General features: G+C 35.6%; 1 protein-coding gene across 32 annotated transcripts in view; it reads left to right on the forward strand.

Moving 5' to 3' along the window:
* AFTPH (aftiphilin) overlaps positions 1–17,935 on the forward strand; it is a 65,215-nt gene that overhangs the window by 24,946 nt on the left and 22,334 nt on the right. For all 32 annotated transcript variants that reach the window (XM_026484631.4, XM_048222607.2, XM_057309026.1 and 29 more), the window contains 4 exons: positions 1,998–3,961; positions 15,268–15,419; positions 17,300–17,426; positions 17,840–17,896. In XM_026484631.4, coding sequence (XP_026340416.2) covers positions 2,030–3,961; positions 15,268–15,419; positions 17,300–17,426; positions 17,840–17,896 — 2,268 coding nt within the window. In that variant the 5' untranslated portion in view covers positions 1,998–2,029. The remainder of the gene's footprint in view (positions 1–1,997; positions 3,962–15,267; positions 15,420–17,299; positions 17,427–17,839; positions 17,897–17,935) is intronic.

Consider the following 17,935-nt stretch of genomic DNA (forward strand, 5'->3'; position numbering starts at 1 on the left):
GAAACTAATGATGAATTTAAATTTAAAAAAAAACTAAATGCAAAGAAAACAACTAAAAGAAAAAACTAAAAGTGAATATTTATTAAATCTCAAGCTTATATGAAAGCAAAATAATGAAAATTACTAAGAAAAGTTGATCAATTTGTCCCCTTAAAAATTAACTTTGGAAAACAGTTTGGCTGTTTCTTATAAAGTTAAACTTATACTTATTGTAACCAAGCATTGCACTCCTGAGAATTTATCTTAGAGAATTAAAAACTCATGGTCAGGGAACAGTCTGTACATAAATATTCATAGCAGCTGTATTTGTAATTATTTGTAATTAGAAATAATCCAAATGTCCTACATTGAGTGAATGGAGAAACAAACTGTGGCACAGCTATGCAGTGGAGGACTAGTTGGCAATAAAAAAGAAGGAGCTCTTGACATGCAACAACATGAATGGATCTCAGGGGCATTAAGCCGAGTGAAAAAAAACCAACTTCGAAGAATTATATATTGTGTAATTCCATGTACATAATACTTGTGAAGTAGCAAAAGTATAGTGATGGAGAATAGATCAGTGGCTGGCACAAGTTAGGGCTTTGGGGAGGGTGTGAATATCGAGAGGTAACACAAGGGAGTTTCTTTATATAGATGAGTATTATTGAACTATTTTTACAGCAGTTCTTACCCCAATTAATAGTGGTGGTTATTTGAATCTAATCTGCACGTGTGATAAAATTTCACAGAACCACATACACAAAACTGGTGAAATCTAAATAAGGTCTGTAGCTAATAGTGTTGTACTGATGTCAGTTTTCTGGTTTGGTCATGTACTATCATTATTTACCATGCTATCATTGTGGGAAATTGGGGGGGTATACATGAGAACTTTATATTGTGTTTGCAGCTTACTTTAAGTCAGAAATGATTTCAGTATTGAAAATTATTTTTTAAAATGACTTAAATAAACTGGAGTACATCTAGACAATGGAATATTATTCAGCGCTAAAAAAGAAAATGAGCTATCAACCATGAAAAGACGTGGAGGAGGCTTAGATGCATGTTACTAAGGGAAAGAACCAATCATACAGTATGTACAGGCTACATACGATGTGACATACTGTGTGATTCCAACTGTATGATATCCCAAAAAAGGCAAAACTATGGAGACAGTAAAAAGGTCAGTGGTTGCCAGGGCAGGGGAGAGGGAGGGATGAATGGGTGGAACAGAGGATTTTCAGGGCATTGAAATTACTCTTTGTGGTACTGTAATGGTGGATACATAATTTATGCTTTTGTCCTGACCCATAGAATGTACACCACCGAGAGCAAACCCTAATATAAGCTATGGACTTTGGGTGATGATGTGTGTCAATGTAGGTTCATCATTTGTAACAAACAGACCACTCTGGTGTAGGATGTTCATAATAGAGGAGGCTATGCATGAATGGGGGTGGGGAATCTATAGCAATCCACTGTTCCTGCTCAGTTTTGCAGTGAACCTAACACTGCTCTAAAAAAACTGCTCTAAAAAGTCTATTTAAAAAAAATTAACTTGCATCAGAAATAAACATTGAAAAGCAAAGTGAGAAACATATCTGTAGTAATTATTAGAGATAAAATTTTCATGTCTTGTTTATAAAGTCATACAAATCAATAAGGCAGGCCCCGAATCCCCAGTGGACTGGGAAGAAGAGAACAAACAAGTTCCCCAAGATAGAATTTTGTAGATAATACTTTTGTGTTTATTCAGACGTTTTTGGAAACCTCAAATTCAGTAATGTAATACCAGTGTTCTTGGAAACATACACTGGAACTGGAAAAGAGGATTTTTTTTTTTTTTTTTTGCCATTATAGCTGTGTAAAGTAATCTCACCTAATAATTTAAAAGGTACAAAACAGAGCACTGTAAATTTGCATTGTTTTGAAATAGCTTTGAGAGAACTTTGAAAGACTTTATTATATGTAATCTATCCCCTCCAAAAAAAAAAAAATCTGTTCTTTTTTTTCAGGTGTAAATTAATTATTTGAAAGCAATTGAATAATGGAGCCAGACATCATTCGAATGTACTCTTCATCCCCACCACCACTAGACAATGGAGCCGAGGATGACGATGACGATGAATTTGGGGAATTTGGTGGGTTTTCAGAAGTTAGCCCTTCTGGTGTAGGGTTTGTTGATTTTGATACACCAGATTATACTCGTCCCAAGGAAGAGTTTGTACCTTCAAACCATTTTATGCCAATTCATGATTTCTCAGAAAATGTAGATAGCCTTACTAGCTTTAAGTCCATTAAAAATGGTAATGATAAAGACATCACAGCTGAACTTTCTTCTCCTGTAAAAGGACAGTCTGATGTTTTACTCTCTACCACCAGCAAAGAAATAATTTCATCTAAAACTTTAGATACTTCCATTGATGGCATGGAAAGTCCCAGAGATTTAAATACTATAGTGAAGCAAAGACAGAATGTTGAAACACCAGAAAGTTTCTCTCCAGGAGATTTTAGAACTGATGTGAATGTTGTTCATGAAAACAAGCAGTTAGAGAGCTGCAATGGTGAAAAGCCTCCTTGTCTGGAGATTCTAACAAATGGGTTTGCAGTACTGGAAACTGGAAATCCTCAGGGAACAGATGATCTGGACACTGTAGCCAATTCAAAAGGAAGAAAGCCTCTTAGCACTCATAGTACTGAGTATAACTTAGACTGTGCACCTAGTCCTGCTGAGGAATTTGCAGATTTTGCCACATTTTCCAAAAAGGAAAGGATACAACTAGAAGAAATAGGATGTGAAGTTTTAAATGATAGAGAGGCATTAACCATTCAGGAAAACAATAAAATTAATAGAGTCAGTGAACTGAATTCTGTAAAAGCAGTGTCTTTGGGTAGAAGTTTTGATGATAAAGGAGACATGGATGGAGAAGATCAGGTTTGTGTTTCAGAAATAAGCATAATGAGTACCAGAGGTTTCAGTACTGAAAAACAAGGCCTTCCAACATTGCAACAGGATGAATTTTTAAAAGCAAGTGTTCAGTCAAAGCCGTGGAATTTGGCAGACTCAGCTGATAATTCAGAAGCCAGTATGAGAGAAGAGTGTAAAACTGAGGAAAAACTTGATTTGTTTACTTCCGAGTGTGCTGACCTATGTATGGATTCTGCTAAAACTTCTGATGCTGATGATGAAGTTGGTTCTTCCAAAGAAGAAAGTAGAAAGTTTACTTATTCCCAAAGCCCCAGCTTTGATCCTACAGAAGAAAATGTTCTGGATGATTCTATAAGTGTAAAAAATGGTGATAGTAGTAACGACTTTGTGACTTGCAACGATACTAATGAGGATGAGTTTGGTGACTTTGGCACAGCCAGTGGCACGACTCCACCTTTTGTTTCTGGTACTCAAGATTCAATGAGCGATATCACTTTTGAAGAGTCCTCAGAGCACTTTCCACATTTTAGTGAACCAGGTGATGACTTTGGAGAATTTGGGGATACAAATGCTGTTTCTTGCCAAGATGAAATTATATTCACTGAGTCTGACCTAAAGCAGACTTCTGATGGTTTATCAGAGGAATGTAAGTTGGGAGGAGAGTCTGCCGGGACAGGCACTGATCCTGTTTCAAAACTGGAAATTGGGCAAGAAGGTGAATTTGGAGATTTCGATTCTGTGCCAAATATTCGAGATGACTGCAGTGCTTTTCAAGACTCCGATGATTTTGCAGACTTCAGTTCAGCTGGGCCTAGCCAAGTTGTAGATTGGAATGCTTTTGAGGATGGACAGAAAGATAGTTGCTCTTGGGCTGCTTTTGGAGACCAGCAGGCTACTGAATCTCACCATCGAAAGGAAGCCTGGCAGTCACATAGGACAGATGAAAAGATTGATACTCCAGGAACCCCCAAAATGCACAGTGTCCCTTCAGTAGCTTCCAAAGGAGCAGTTGCTGGTGGCCATTTACAGGAAACAGCCACTTCAGTTCAGGTATTTACTGATTTTCCCTATTTTGTATGATATATTAATTGCTGTGAAGACTTTTCTGAAAGTATTTTTAGATTGGGTACCTGTTGAAGGAATCTCTTACGATACATCATGCTTGCTTGATTTGTAGATTAGTTATGTTTTTCACGACCCTTTGGTAAACTTTAGTAGACAGTCCTATAGTGAGTAATGCTTGGTAAGCTTTTTCTTTATCTCAGTGAGTTTAATATTTACAGAAATTCGTCAGCTTGGTTTTTTGATTAACATAAATACCACTTATGTAAAAATTCATTAATTAGGTAATTAACTATCCAATGAATCCTTCAGTTTTTACCTTTCCAGTGATTTTTTAGAACGTTAAACTGAGATACAGAAGATTTTTTTTTAAGTTTCAGAAATAATGTCCCTTCATTTTGCCCACCAAAAGACCTAGGAAATTGAAGTACAGTCTGTTGTGAGGTTTTTTTTTAAGATTTATTTATTTGAGAGAGAGCCTGTGCATGTGCACGAGCTAGGGGTGGGACGGAGGAAGAGGGAGAAAGAAAGAGCAAGAACCTTCAAACAGACTCCTCGCAGAACCTGACCAGGGAGGGGCTTGATCCCAGGACCCTGAGATCACAACCTGTGCCACAATCAAGAGCCAGCTGCTTAACCAGCTGAGCCACCCGGGTGCCCCTGAAGTACAGTTTTGAGTGCAGGAGAGAGCAAGCAGAATTTGAAACCTCAGCGCCTGCTGAAGGCTGTAAGGAATTGAAGGGTGGCAAGAGAATTTGAACAAAGTGGATTTGGACTTCATAATTTGACAGCAACTAAAGACCTGGGATGAGAGTATGAGAAGAATTAAGGGTTAGACCTAGAACAAGAAGCAGTCATGGGTTGACTTACTGTGGCTGTATTTATTTGCTTATAATTTCCTGCAAACGTACATTTCTGTTTACACTTCTTGGGGAGTAGGTGTGTCGGAGAGAATATTTTTACCCCCCAGCGCCTATACTTTATCCTTTTCTGTTCCAGACTCTTTGAGAAGATTCACTAAGATTTATTTTGAACTAAAGTAGCTCCTAGAGATGCAGTTTGATATCCATCTTGTTCCCCAATCCTAAGTTGTATCCTGTGCTAAACCTAACTTCTCCTCAACCCCGCAGGTGTTGAAAAGAGCACTCCCTAGAAAATCACTGCTTTGTAGTGACAGTTGGTATAGGCAACACTTATCTCACAAGCTTCTTTTTTTTTTTTTAAGATTTTATTTATTCATATGACAGAGAGACAGCCAGCGAGAGAGGGAACACAAGCAGGGGAAGTGGGAGAAGAAGCAGGCTCCCAGCAGAGGAGCCTGATGCGGGGTTCGATCCCAGGACCCTGGGATCACGCCCTGAGCCGAAGGCAGACGCCTCATGGCTGAGTCACCCAGGCGCCCCATCACCAGCTTCTTTTAAAGATACTAAGAACAAGATCAGAATCTGCAAATTCTTTCAGTTATCTTTTGCTAAGCAAACCATTTTCAATTAGAAGTATTTCCAAAGTCTGAGTGTTAATTGAAATGGTTATACATCATTGCTTTGATACATGAAGGTATTATTATGGTATTACCAGGTGGTGGAAACAGCTTATCACTTTTCATTTGACTTTGAGTGTCTGAATAGCTTAATTTGCTAATTCAGTTATTATATGATTTGGCAAATGTGTATTTTTCCTGTTATTTATTATCGAAGTAGAAGGTTTCCATTTTAAACAAGGAGTAAACTAATTATATAACGCAAAACCAAGACCGTTGATTTTGACCTAATCCTTTCCTATTTAGTTTCATCTTACTGTAAGGTGACACTGGTATTCAGTGATCTTTATAGCCCTAGAACTTGTAGACATTTAACATGAGATAATGAATTTTTTAAAGTATGACCACTTTAAAAAGGAATTTTTTGCATTACACAAGTTGAAGTTATTTACAACTTGATAACTGGATATAAGAGGTAATAAAGTATATAAGCTTCATATAATCTTACAAATCTGAGTTTGAATCTTGACTCGGCCTCTTACAAGCTTTATGATTTTGGACAAGTTACTTCTGAAGTCAGTTGTTTGTTAAAAAAAAAAAAGAGAGAGAGATAATATCCACTTCAAGGGACTTTTGTGAAGATAAAATGACAGTAGATTTTAAAGTGAATGAAAAAAATCCACTGAAAAATAAAAGTTTTGTAGTATGATTCTGTTTTGTAAAGATAGAGCAAAAACTGTATAGATGTGGCAAAATACATTTAAGACTGCCTGAGATTTGTTGGGCTTGGCCCTCAGACTTTTATTTTTGCTTAATAGGTTTGGAAAGTGAGTAGACTTTAGAGATGGATTTTGGAAAGGAGAAATTGTTGGAAGAGGCTGGAAGATAAGTTTAGAAGGAAGTTGAGGTAGGGAAATGGGTAAGCCCTGCTGAGTTAAATGACTGAATTGGAAGTGATTTTCATTCTTACCCTGCTGTTGTGAAGGCAACTTGTGGCCTTCAGTTTCTTCCTTTTCCAGAATATGCTGGAAAAGTACATTAATCTAAGTCCCCTAGGAGAGGATTAGATTCACTGGTATTTTTTCTAAAATGTTTCTCCTACTTGCTACAGTGTTGGGGACAGCACAGAAGTCCTCACGTATTAATGACAGTGAACGTTGGGTTCTTTTTTTTTTTTTTTTAAGATTGATTTTTTATTTTAGAGAGCACACACAGGCGTCGGGAGGGGCAGAAGGAAAGGGGGAAAGAGAGAGAAGCAGACTCCCCGCTGAGTGCAGAGACTGACACAGCACTCCATCTCAGGACTAGGAGATCATGACCTGAGCTGAAATCAAGAGTTGAATGCTTAACCGACTGAGCTACCCAGGAGCCCCAAATGACAGTGAACATTAGGTTTTTAACGGTAAAATTTAGAATGATTTATTCCTCTTGAATCTTACCTGGATACAGTAATTCTGTCCTGAACAGAATAGTGCCTTCAAGTCATTTTGTCCAAATTCTGCTTTGACAGAATGTTGTGAGTTTTTTAGAATTCATAGTTCAGTTAATTCAATTAAACAAACATGGGGAACAATTCTTTGTTTTGAGAAATGAGACAAATGGTGCAGTTGTCTTTTCAGATTTCTGGTTTTCACTGTGATGTGATCTGGGTCCCTATTTTTTAGTACTTTCCTTTTTTCAGGCTACCAAAAAGGTACCTTAATATTTTAATCAAATATACCTTCCTTGGGTCAAGGGACAGTTAATTGTTGCAGCTTTATTGTAATAATTTATTATTTAGTTAAAAGTCAACCAAGAAGACATCTTTCAAACTTATAAAATGTTCTTAGTCAAACTAATTCTCAAATGTGGGTCTAGTGAGCCTCAGAGGTTCAAGCCTTGATGTAAAGCCATACATGACCATTTATTGAGAGATATTCTTCCCTTTCAGTGAATACTTTTTTCTGAGAACCCAGAGCTCAGTATTTCATTTTCTTGTTAACATTCTTATATATTGTAGAAAACAAGTAGAGGTATCTCTGTTGTACAAATTGGAGGAGAGGTCCAAACTGTTTGCTTTTTGGGCTAAGAGTCAAAGCAAAATGATGATAACAAAAAAAAATCCTTATTTTCAAAGCAGTCCTTTTTTCCAGATTCCTTTATTTCTTTCCTTTTTGAATCTGTTAATATTCCAGAAAGGAAATTTGATTGAAATAACCAAGATTACTTTTTCTTAGATGTATGGTAAATGAGGTTAATATTCTAAGTACTACATTTAACTCTGAGCTTTTATGAAATTTTTAAAATGTTGGCTATGGATGTTATTTGAGAATTTAGGTAATTGGTAAGTAATCTCTTTATATTAATTGACTATAGAAAAGGAAGCTATGAGTAATTTTTTCTTATTAGCCATCTACTTAATAATGCTACTGGGAAAGTATAACTGGATGAAGATTTGTTTTGAGAGCCTTAAAAATTAAGAGTATCACAAAAAGAAAAAGGAAGAGAATTATGAATAGTTTGGCCTATTTTATTTTGAAATTAAATTTTTGGTTTGTTCACCAGAAAGCATTCTCAGACTGACTCTTAACTAACCCTACATTTTCATCTTTGTTTATTTAATCATCTACCTAAGATTTGTGCAAGTTTTCCTTTCTGTGGATGAACCTGTACTTATTACTGAAAACAGAAATAAGCAACCAAATAAAGAAATTAAGTGGTCAAAAGATACAGTTATAAAATAAATAAGTTATAAAATAAATAAGTCTTGGAGATGTAATGTATAGCATGGTGACTATAGTTAATAATACTATATTGTATATTTGAAAATCTCTAAGAAAATAGATCTTAAAAGTTCTCATCACAAGAAAAGAAAATTTTCTAACTACATGTGGTGATGGCTGTTAACTAGACTTACTGTAATCATTTTGCAGTATATACATATGAAATCATTATGTTGTACACCTGAAACTGATATATGTCAGTTATATCTCAGTTTTTTTCTTAAAGAAAGAAATTGAGATTTTGGCTTTATAGCTCTTTGCTTACTTGAAGTATCTGGATAGCAATTTCTTTTGTTGTTTTTCCCTCAGGAAATTCTGGTCTTTAATTCCAGAATAGGTAGAACTACTTTATTAAATTTATCCAGAAATTGTGCAGAAGGGCCACACCATCTTTTTGGAGCATGGTGAATATTACAGTTGGTCACTCTTCTTACGTTATAGCTTGAAATTGGGAATTGACTAAGTGTACAATTGTAGATTGTACTTGATATCTTACTTAATATTTAATGGTGGCAAGGCATTAGGTAACCTCTTAAATGGAAGATTAAATTACCCACTGGATTTTATGTTCTTCTAAACTTCCACTAAGAACAAGATCTAATGCTATCAATGTTAAAACTATTAACATTAATCAACTTTTGTTCCAAAGGAAGAAAAGAAAACTAACTAGAAATATGTTGAAGGAATTTTAGGAATTACCTTAAGTACAAGATACTTTAAAGGAGATATGCATTTGAGTGGCATAAGAACCAGAGTCTAGGATCCTAGGTGCTGGTCTTACACACACCTTTGGAAAACTGAATGGGATTTTCAATATACTTTTTATACTCCAGTTTAGTCATTTATAAAACAGAGATATATTAGGGTTCTCCAGAGAAACAGAACCAGGTGGGGGAGAGGGGGGATGGCCTGGGAGGTGGGGGGGAGGTTTGCATAGAAGGAGAGACTTATTATAAGGGATTGGCTCATGTCTTTATGGAGGCAGAGAAGTCCCAAATAGAGTCCTAAAGCTGTCTTCAGTAGATTGGCTGAGGCTCACTCATATTAGAGAAGACAATCTGCTTTACCCAGTCTACCAATTCAAATGTTAATCTCATCCAGGAACACCCGCACACATATACCCAGCATAATGTTTGACCAGTCATCTGGGCACTTCATGGCCCAGTCAAGTTGACACATAAATTTAACCATCAGAAGAGGGAGCGCCGTTTGTCCCTGTATGCTTTCAGGATTTGGGGGAGACTTGTAATCTGTGACTGGGGCCTACCAATTGGGAAACTCTGCATTTGATAATATGACTTGTTTGCATCAGTGGGTGAAATGAAATGGCTGCTTATATACCTCCTACCCTAAACATAAGATTTGTAGAATGAGTATAAGTGAATTCATACATGATGCTTTTGCCCTCATTGATGAATTAAACCACTGGATAGTTGATCATTTGTGTTTCCCCAGAAATCATATCAGGTTTGAAAAAGCAGTAACTATTATTACAGAGACATTCAAGGTAATAAAGGACCCTGATAGGAAAACAAATATATGAGAAATGAGAAAATTGGAAAAGATAAAAGCCAGTGTACCTTTGAGAGTAATGTAGTCAGGGCCACATATGACTTTATGTGTTTTACACATAAAAGATATTTAAAATTCTATTTTATAACTTGGTATAAAGATGAGTATGTTAATATTAGCTCTTAAAACATTTTCACGAGCCTAAAGTTATTGTGGGCCTTAGCAATAGTATAGGGCCTGGCAATAGCTTAGTGCTTAAAAGCAACGCTCTGGAGTCACACTGCAAGGTTGAGATCCAGGTTTCAGCCTGACTTGTACTAGTCACTTACCTGAACCTTAGATTTAGAGAATAATAATAGTAGTTATTTAAAATCTCTCATTCTGAAGGTAAAATGAAATTGTGCGTGTAAACCTGCTTACTACCACATTGTCTTGCATATACTGAGCACTCAATAAAGTTACTGAATAATCTCAGAAATGAACTTCTTGGAAAATGGTCTTTAAAGGTGCAAAGAAATAGTGTTGCCAACTGAATTTTTTGGTGAATGGCAGAAAGTAAAATGGGGGCAAATGAGAATTTGTGTGGGAGTACCTCCAGCTGTGGCTATATACTCACGTGTCAAACTATTTTGAGAGGAAAGCTGCTGCTTTGGGCTAGTTTCCATTCTCAGAATAGTGTTGACAGGTTAGGAGCTCTTCTGAGTACTAATGCCCTCCTCCTTTGTCCTAGCACTGGACGTGAGTAGAGAAAATAAAATGGAGTCTGGCATCTGCCTTGAATAGCATTTGACTTTCAACTCTACAGATTTATCAGAGCCCGAGTTCTTACAATGTGTAATTGCCAGATGTGGTGCTCTTTGCCAAGCTGAGAATTTGATGCACGTGTGAACTGGTTACATAACTGATACTCAGCTAACCAGTCACCAGTTCTCTAAGTCCAAGTTCAAGGGAGAACTGTTGACTACTTTTCTTCTTTGACTTTGGAGTTAAAGGCATTTGAAAGTCAAGTAATTAATGTGAATATTATTTCATTTAGTTTGCTATTTGGTTACTACCGTAACCTCAGCTAACTAGTATGCTAAGTGTGTGGGCACTTGGCACCTTCTCATTAATTTACAGTACAGCACTCGATTAAAAATTTACAATTTGCTTTGTTGAAAACTATGAATTATAGTGTTAGATGAAATCATTGCTTTCTTAAGTATAGTCATCACCTCAGCAGTTAACAGCTGAATCCCTTATCTGATGGCTACAAATGTTTGAAAGACCACCAAAAGTGGACAAAAGCATGATTTGGTGAAAAGAGTAGGCTTTGGAGTCAGACTTGGGATCAAATCCTTGCTGAGTACTGTACCAGCATGAGACTGTGGTTGGTTAATCTCCCTGAGCTTTAGTTTCATCTGTAATATTGGAAACAATAATACTTATCTTTTGGGGTTTTTTTAAAAAGATTCATTAAGTAATATATGTAAGTATCAAGCATAGTACCTAGTATGTAAGGGATTCAGTTATTATTTATACTTGTTATGATAATATAAATATATCCAGCCTATGTACAAAAATGGTTTAGATGGTTTATAAGACACACTTTCATACGTAGAACAAATGTGCCCCCTGCAGTCTTGAATAAAAGTGAAGTGTGTTGTGTTTTGTTTCTTAAATCTAGTGCGCCCTGATCTAGCTAACCTTCTTCATCAACTTGTACAGGAACCTAAGTGCTGGAGATTCAAGATGAGACATATTCTCCTCCCTCAAAGCTCCTAAATTTTTAGAAATTGAACTTAGAACTGCTTTGGTGACAGCTTAATACAGTGTTTAAGAACACAGACTCTGAAACTGTACTTTCTAGATTAGGATTCAGCATGTAATATTCATCTAACTATGGGCAAGTTAACCTCTTAGTGCTCTGTTTTTCTCATCTAGAAAATGGGGATAATAATATGACTGCTACCTCCCTCCTGTGGTTCCTCTGTGTTCTTCTGTGAGCTAATATTTGTGAAACATTTAGAATAATGCCTGGCATGTGGCAAGCACTGCGTAAGCATTAAATAAAACACGTAATGCACTGTATCAGGCTTTTGCAGTTTCTAACTATGTTGTAGAGAAATCTTTTGATATTTTACTGAATTTAGGCCCTCACTTTCTTGCACTGATTAGGGTTATACTGATATTGTTTGCTTTATATATTCTGGCCTGCCTAAGGAAACTTATTTAGCCAGTCTGACTTTACCTCTAATTCCAAATAATAAAATACAGTCTTTTAGAATTTTATATCTAATACAAGTCCATATGTACTGTAACATGTTAATAAACATTACTATTTAATTCACATCTTTTTCTGAGTTAATCAGCTACAAGGAGTTTAAAAATTTGTAGTGTCCCCATTTAATCAAAACCAGGAATAGGTTGCCTCTTATGGCTAGATATACTCTATAAAGAAATAAGAATTCTTACAAGCAGGGTAATATTAAGTTCCTTTTCACTTATACACAATAGAGTAAGTCCATGTTTAAATAATATTTCACTTTGTTGACCCTAGTGTTGATGTAATACTAATTTTATTACTGATTTGGTTTAAGGCTCTTGTATGTATTAAACTGGGCGCTGGGCGTGGAGCCTGCTTAAGATTCTTCCTCTCCCCCTGCCCCGCCCCCCTTTCTCTCCCTCTCTCAAAAAAAATTTTTTTTAATAAAAAATAAATAAAATCCACAAGGAGTAGCAGTAAGAGGTTCTGTTTATATAAGTGGTTCTTAATGATAGACATTTTAAAATTGGTACTTATCTTCCAATTCAGTAGGAGGATCTTAGGGAGGTTGCAAAAATTTGGATTATTTAATTTCTTCTTATGGTAGAAATTGATAGATTGAAACAAGTATTTTCATAATGATGTAGAATGCTAAATAGTGGTAGAGAAACATCCCTATGAGATTTGAACCTAGTTTTGACATTTATTTTCTTCCCTGGTAGGCCACTGTGTTTTTGTTATGTTACCCTCTGTATAATAACAATAGTAGTGCTGAAAGTTCCCACTTCTCAGGTACACACTGGGTGCCAAGTATTTGATCCTGTAATTCGTCACCCAACCTGTGAGATTGCCCCTGATATTTCCAGTTTAGAAATCCAGAAACTGAGTCTCACCCCTGGGTCCACAGTCGTCCATTGAAGCATTATAGTTCATCAGCCATTTACTTCCTGGAATTAACTAGTAGCAAATGAAATTTGGTATTATTACCATGAACAACATATTGGTAAGAAACCCTTTTTAGAGGATTCCCTTTTACATCAGATTACATACATTGTGGATAGCTGGAAATTGATATACTTTTAAAGGAAAATGTCAGGAAATTTAATTTTCATCACCATCTTTGTTAATTCTGTTAGCTGCTTTCTTGTTGAATTGTTACAATCCCTCCTTTTGGTGGGTGGTGCTGTTCAGTTAGTGGATTCTGATTATTCGAATCTTTGTTATTTATTGCTCTACCTCAGGGGTCAGCAAACTGTGGCCTGTGAGACAAATCTGTCCTGCTGCCTGTTTTAGTAAATAAAGTTTCATTGGAACACACCCCACTTACTTGTTTATAGATGGTGCAAAGCTGAAAATACTTACTATCTGGCCCTATACTGAAAAAAATTGCTAAAAGAAAAGAAAGAATTGCTGACCCCTGCTCTACTTCAGTCAACAAAATATTTGAAGCAATTGAGTGTAGTATCTAACTGTAAAGATAAATGGAACTTTCTTTTAAATTTTTCATGTAATTTACATTCTGTATGAGGAAAGGTTAGGGAAGAAGTAAAAACTTGAGGTGAATGTGATCTGTTTGTTCACGCACATTCCACGGATTTGAGAATTTGCTTACTGGTGTACCTAAGACTGGTAGTTAGGTATAATATTGCCCAATTGACTGAATGTGTTTTGGGGTCATTTCTTCCTTCCTTTGATAAATATTTTTTCTTTCCCATTAAAAGGATAACAAAGAGCATACGAAGAGATTCAGTTTTAATTTACGGACAAGTAAAATTTGGTCATATGTGAGTTTTTGTTTACCTTCCCTGCCCAGAAGGAGCCAGGGCTCATCATGTTTCCAATTAGATGGTTATCTGATCCCTTTAAAAGTGATGTCTGTCCGTTCCCTCTGTTGACGCAAGTAAGTGCCGGTCCCCTTGACACACTCAGGTTTCACAAGCCTTGGGATCTGGAGTCTACTCTTTACTGTAGGTTTCATAATTGATACTGAGAAGCTTTTCCCATATCACACACATGAATATAATGAAGGCGTTAGAGTAACTTTTGTCGAGATAGCAGAAGAGTACCCTGAGACTAATTATTCAGTGTTAAGTTTTTTGCTCTGATACAGCTTCCAAAAGAGATTTTGGTTTGGAAAACATGTTTGTGAAGGTTTTTCCTTTTGTTTTTCATTTTCCTGTTTGCTGACTATGCAAAACAGCAGAAATCAAGCGTTAACTTGTTTTTATTACTTGGCAGGAAATACCACCATGATGTGGCATTTTCTTGTACACTCAGTATCATTTCAGGAGGACACTTCCAACAATCTTTAACGTAACAGTTTGTATTCCTATTTGAAGTTTAAGTAGTAAATTGAGCTAAATTGAAAATATTTTACGTGTATGACATACAGTTAAGAAAGTAGGAAGAAATATTGTAGGTGCACATATAGAATAAGCTAGTAGTACCCCAAAAAATGTAAGTTAATCTCCATTCAACAAGTTTTAATTAATGAAAATACTCCAAAATGCCAATGTTCTCAGTGAAAATTCTCTAGGGAATATCCAGTCTTTGCTTGGAGGAAAGGCAGTGTTCTATTCAAAAATACATTTATACACACCATAGATAGAAGAGTAGAGAAATGGAATTTTTGAAAGATAACACAGATTATCAAAATGCTAAATGAACTATTGGATTTCTTAGTAAAAACTGAGACATTCTTTCCTACTTTGGTTTGTTCTATTAGCAGCAGAGATATTTTTAAAAGGCTTTTAAAATTCAGATGTTTATACTCAAGAAAAGGGTTCTGTTCAACTATAATAGCATAATGCTTTTCATAAACATTCAGTTTAATTATTCTTAAATCTAGAGTACATGAGTGGTAGTAGGGAACACCTAGTGATGGAAAGAATAGGAATGCTGCTTGTTTGTTTTTCTGAATGTTTCTCTTTGTTTTTATTTTTGCTTTGGGTAGATTATTCACACTTTGAGATGCTTTCTCACTGTACAATTGAGTAATAATTTCTTCTTTGTGAATTCTGTAATAGATTCAATAAAGTATCAGATATGTTTGCATGTAACTACATTTGTCACTACTGTATCACTATGGTTACGTAATGTAATCTTTTAGAACAGTTGTTCTGTGAGTAGTTATGGTCCTTTCACTTAGTGTTTCCTGTACCTAACTGGTAGTTAACCTCTCATAGTAGTGGACAGGGTGTGGGGTTAGAGGTATGTGTGTTTGTGTTGATGATAAAACTGACATCATTAAAATTAGAGAAATGAAAATAAACTTTTGGGGGGTGTTTTGATGCAGACAGCTTTACTAAACCGCCTGGAGCGAATTTTCGAAGCATGTTTTCCTTCAATATTTATCCCTGATACTGAAGAGGAAGTTACTTCCCTGAAGCACTTGCTGGAAACAAGCACCTTCCCAATAAAAACAAGAGAGGCCTTAGCTGAAAGTGGGTAAGTAGTAGACAGTTTTAGACAGCATGGATATTTGTTAGTTTCAACTATCTTATAAGGTTATCTTAAAGCTTCAAGATTCTGAAATGTTCTTGTAGCATTGTGTTGAAGTTTAAAAAGTCAGATTGTGCTATTTAAAAAAACAATCCCTGCTCCATTTTTTAATGCTTTTTAAAATATTTCTAAATCAGTATTCTCAATTTTATATATTATCTTTTGACTTCTAGTATGATAAATGAGAATTTAGACTTCACATCTATATCCTTCTCCCTTCACCATCTCTATTTTTTAATTTTTTTAATTTAAATTCAATTAGCCAACATGTAGTAGTACATCATTATATTTATATCAGTTTTTCATTAAGTTGATATTTGATATTTTCATTATTATAATCATGTAAATAGTGTTCACTGCTCATTATTAGAGCGTCTTCCTGGACGTATAATTGCCTCTCTTTTTCATTTATTAAGTCTTCTCCTACCCTCCCACAGCCTATTAATAATTTTACTTGTGATCAGACCTGTCAGGCTAGCCATTCCATTTTTTTTTTTCCTGAGTCCTCCATCATCCTATTCTAATCTGGAATGGATTCAATCTAGGCTTCTTAAACACATGTTGTCTTGGAACTTCCCTTCACTTAGAGCCCATTTTGGTGGAGTACATCCTCTAATAGCCTCCTGAGAAATAAAGTACATAGGTGGTAAAATTTTATTTTATTCTACCCTCACATTAAATTTATAATTTAGGATTTTTTGTTGGTGGTGTTCTGAAAATTCACAGTGAAGTGTCTTGATGAGTCTTTTTATTCATTGGGCTGAGCGCAAGGTGTACAGTCTTTCAGTCTAGAGACTTCTTCAGTATTGGGCAGTTCTCTTGTTTTGACAGTTACCTTCCCTCCATTGTCTGTTTTCTTTCGGGAGCTCCTATTAATTATTAGATGTTAGAGGGTCTAGATTGATTTTCTAATTTTAATTTCAAAGTTACTCTTATTCCTTTTCTCTTGCATTTCATTACTCTCCACCTCTGGACACATTCTCTCCCTCTGTGTAAGTCTCTTCTTCATCCCTCTTTGTAACCTCAAAGCTTGTGGTGCAAGGTTTTAAGTACCTCTCAATTTCTTTAAAGATGAAGATTATGATTTGCTTCTTGGTTTTTTGGGGTGTGATTTCTGAGAAGAAAAGGGGACAAAAAGGTGTATGCTTTATCATCTTAAGACCGTTTAGATGTGTTATTTAAAAATATGCTAGTTGTCCAAATACACCCAGGAATCTCTCCAAGAGATTCATTTTTGGGATATAACAACTCTATAACAAAACACACCATAAAATTCAGAAAGATACTTTTGCCTTAACTAACAATAGGAGTTGAACAGTAAAAACAACTTATTTAAACTGTAGGGTTGTGGCCAAATAAATAATGGTGCGTTCTTGTCTACCAGAACATTACACAGCCATTGAAAAAGGTATACGTGTAGATGAAGAAATGCTTAAAATCTGAAAAATAATACAAAATTCTCTATATGTTACAATTGCAGCTGTGTTTGTGGGTCAAGACTCAAAGAGAAAAAAGCACAAATACTAAATGGCTGTAGTAATATGGTGGAAGGTTGAGTGATTTCTTTCTTCCTTTTAAATATTTTTGTTTTACAGTTAAAAAAAAAACAGGCTAAATTTTGATTACTGGCATATTGTTCTAAATGAGTTTAACTTAGCTACTTTAATGACTAAGTGGTGGCTGTTGATTTTATTCAGCTAATAGTTGTATACTCACGTAAAGATTAATTGGAATGTATAACATTTCACCATCACATTAAAAACTAGAATTCATGGTGAAAGCTATTGAGTAACCCATTATTGGTGGCTTCGTCATGACCTTTGCAGGGAACTGCTGGATGTGTGGACCGAGCTACAGGACATCCACGATGCACATGGCTTGAGATACCAGTGGGGCGGCTCCCATAGCAACAAGAAGCTTTTGTGCTCCTTGGGAATAGACACCCGAAACATTGTGAGTTTTGTTAGTGTCTTGGAAAATCCTTTAGTGGACTTATGAGTGTTTTTAAATTCTGTTACAACTTCTGATCAAGCTGTGATAAGCTAGTTGCTCAGAAAAATAATTATTAGTTGTCTAAAATGCTCATGTATTTTGACTATGCCAACTTTTAAACCTAAATCTATATTTTCTCCAGTCAATATTTCTTATTTTAGGAAAAGGTTGTTCTGGTGTTTTTTGTTAATTATAAAATGAAGGGATTGGACTAAGAGATCAAAAACATAATCCCATATGGGCAGTTTGATAATTTGTTGTATTTATGTTTCACACTGTGTATAATAAAGCATTGCAGGCATATTTTAACTGTTTCATTGTATGCCATAACATTCTCTAAATATGTGTTCTTTTTCTCTAACACATGTATGTAGCTCTTCACGGGTAATAAGAAGCAGCCTGTTATAGTACCCATGTATGCAGCAGGATTGGTAAGTACAAAAATGTGCAAATTTATCATTGCTGCATTC

Source organism: Ursus arctos, unplaced genomic scaffold (assembly GCF_023065955.2).
Source record: "Ursus arctos isolate Adak ecotype North America unplaced genomic scaffold, UrsArc2.0 scaffold_8, whole genome shotgun sequence".
In the NCBI taxonomy this organism is placed as follows: domain Eukaryota; kingdom Metazoa; phylum Chordata; class Mammalia; order Carnivora; family Ursidae; genus Ursus; species Ursus arctos.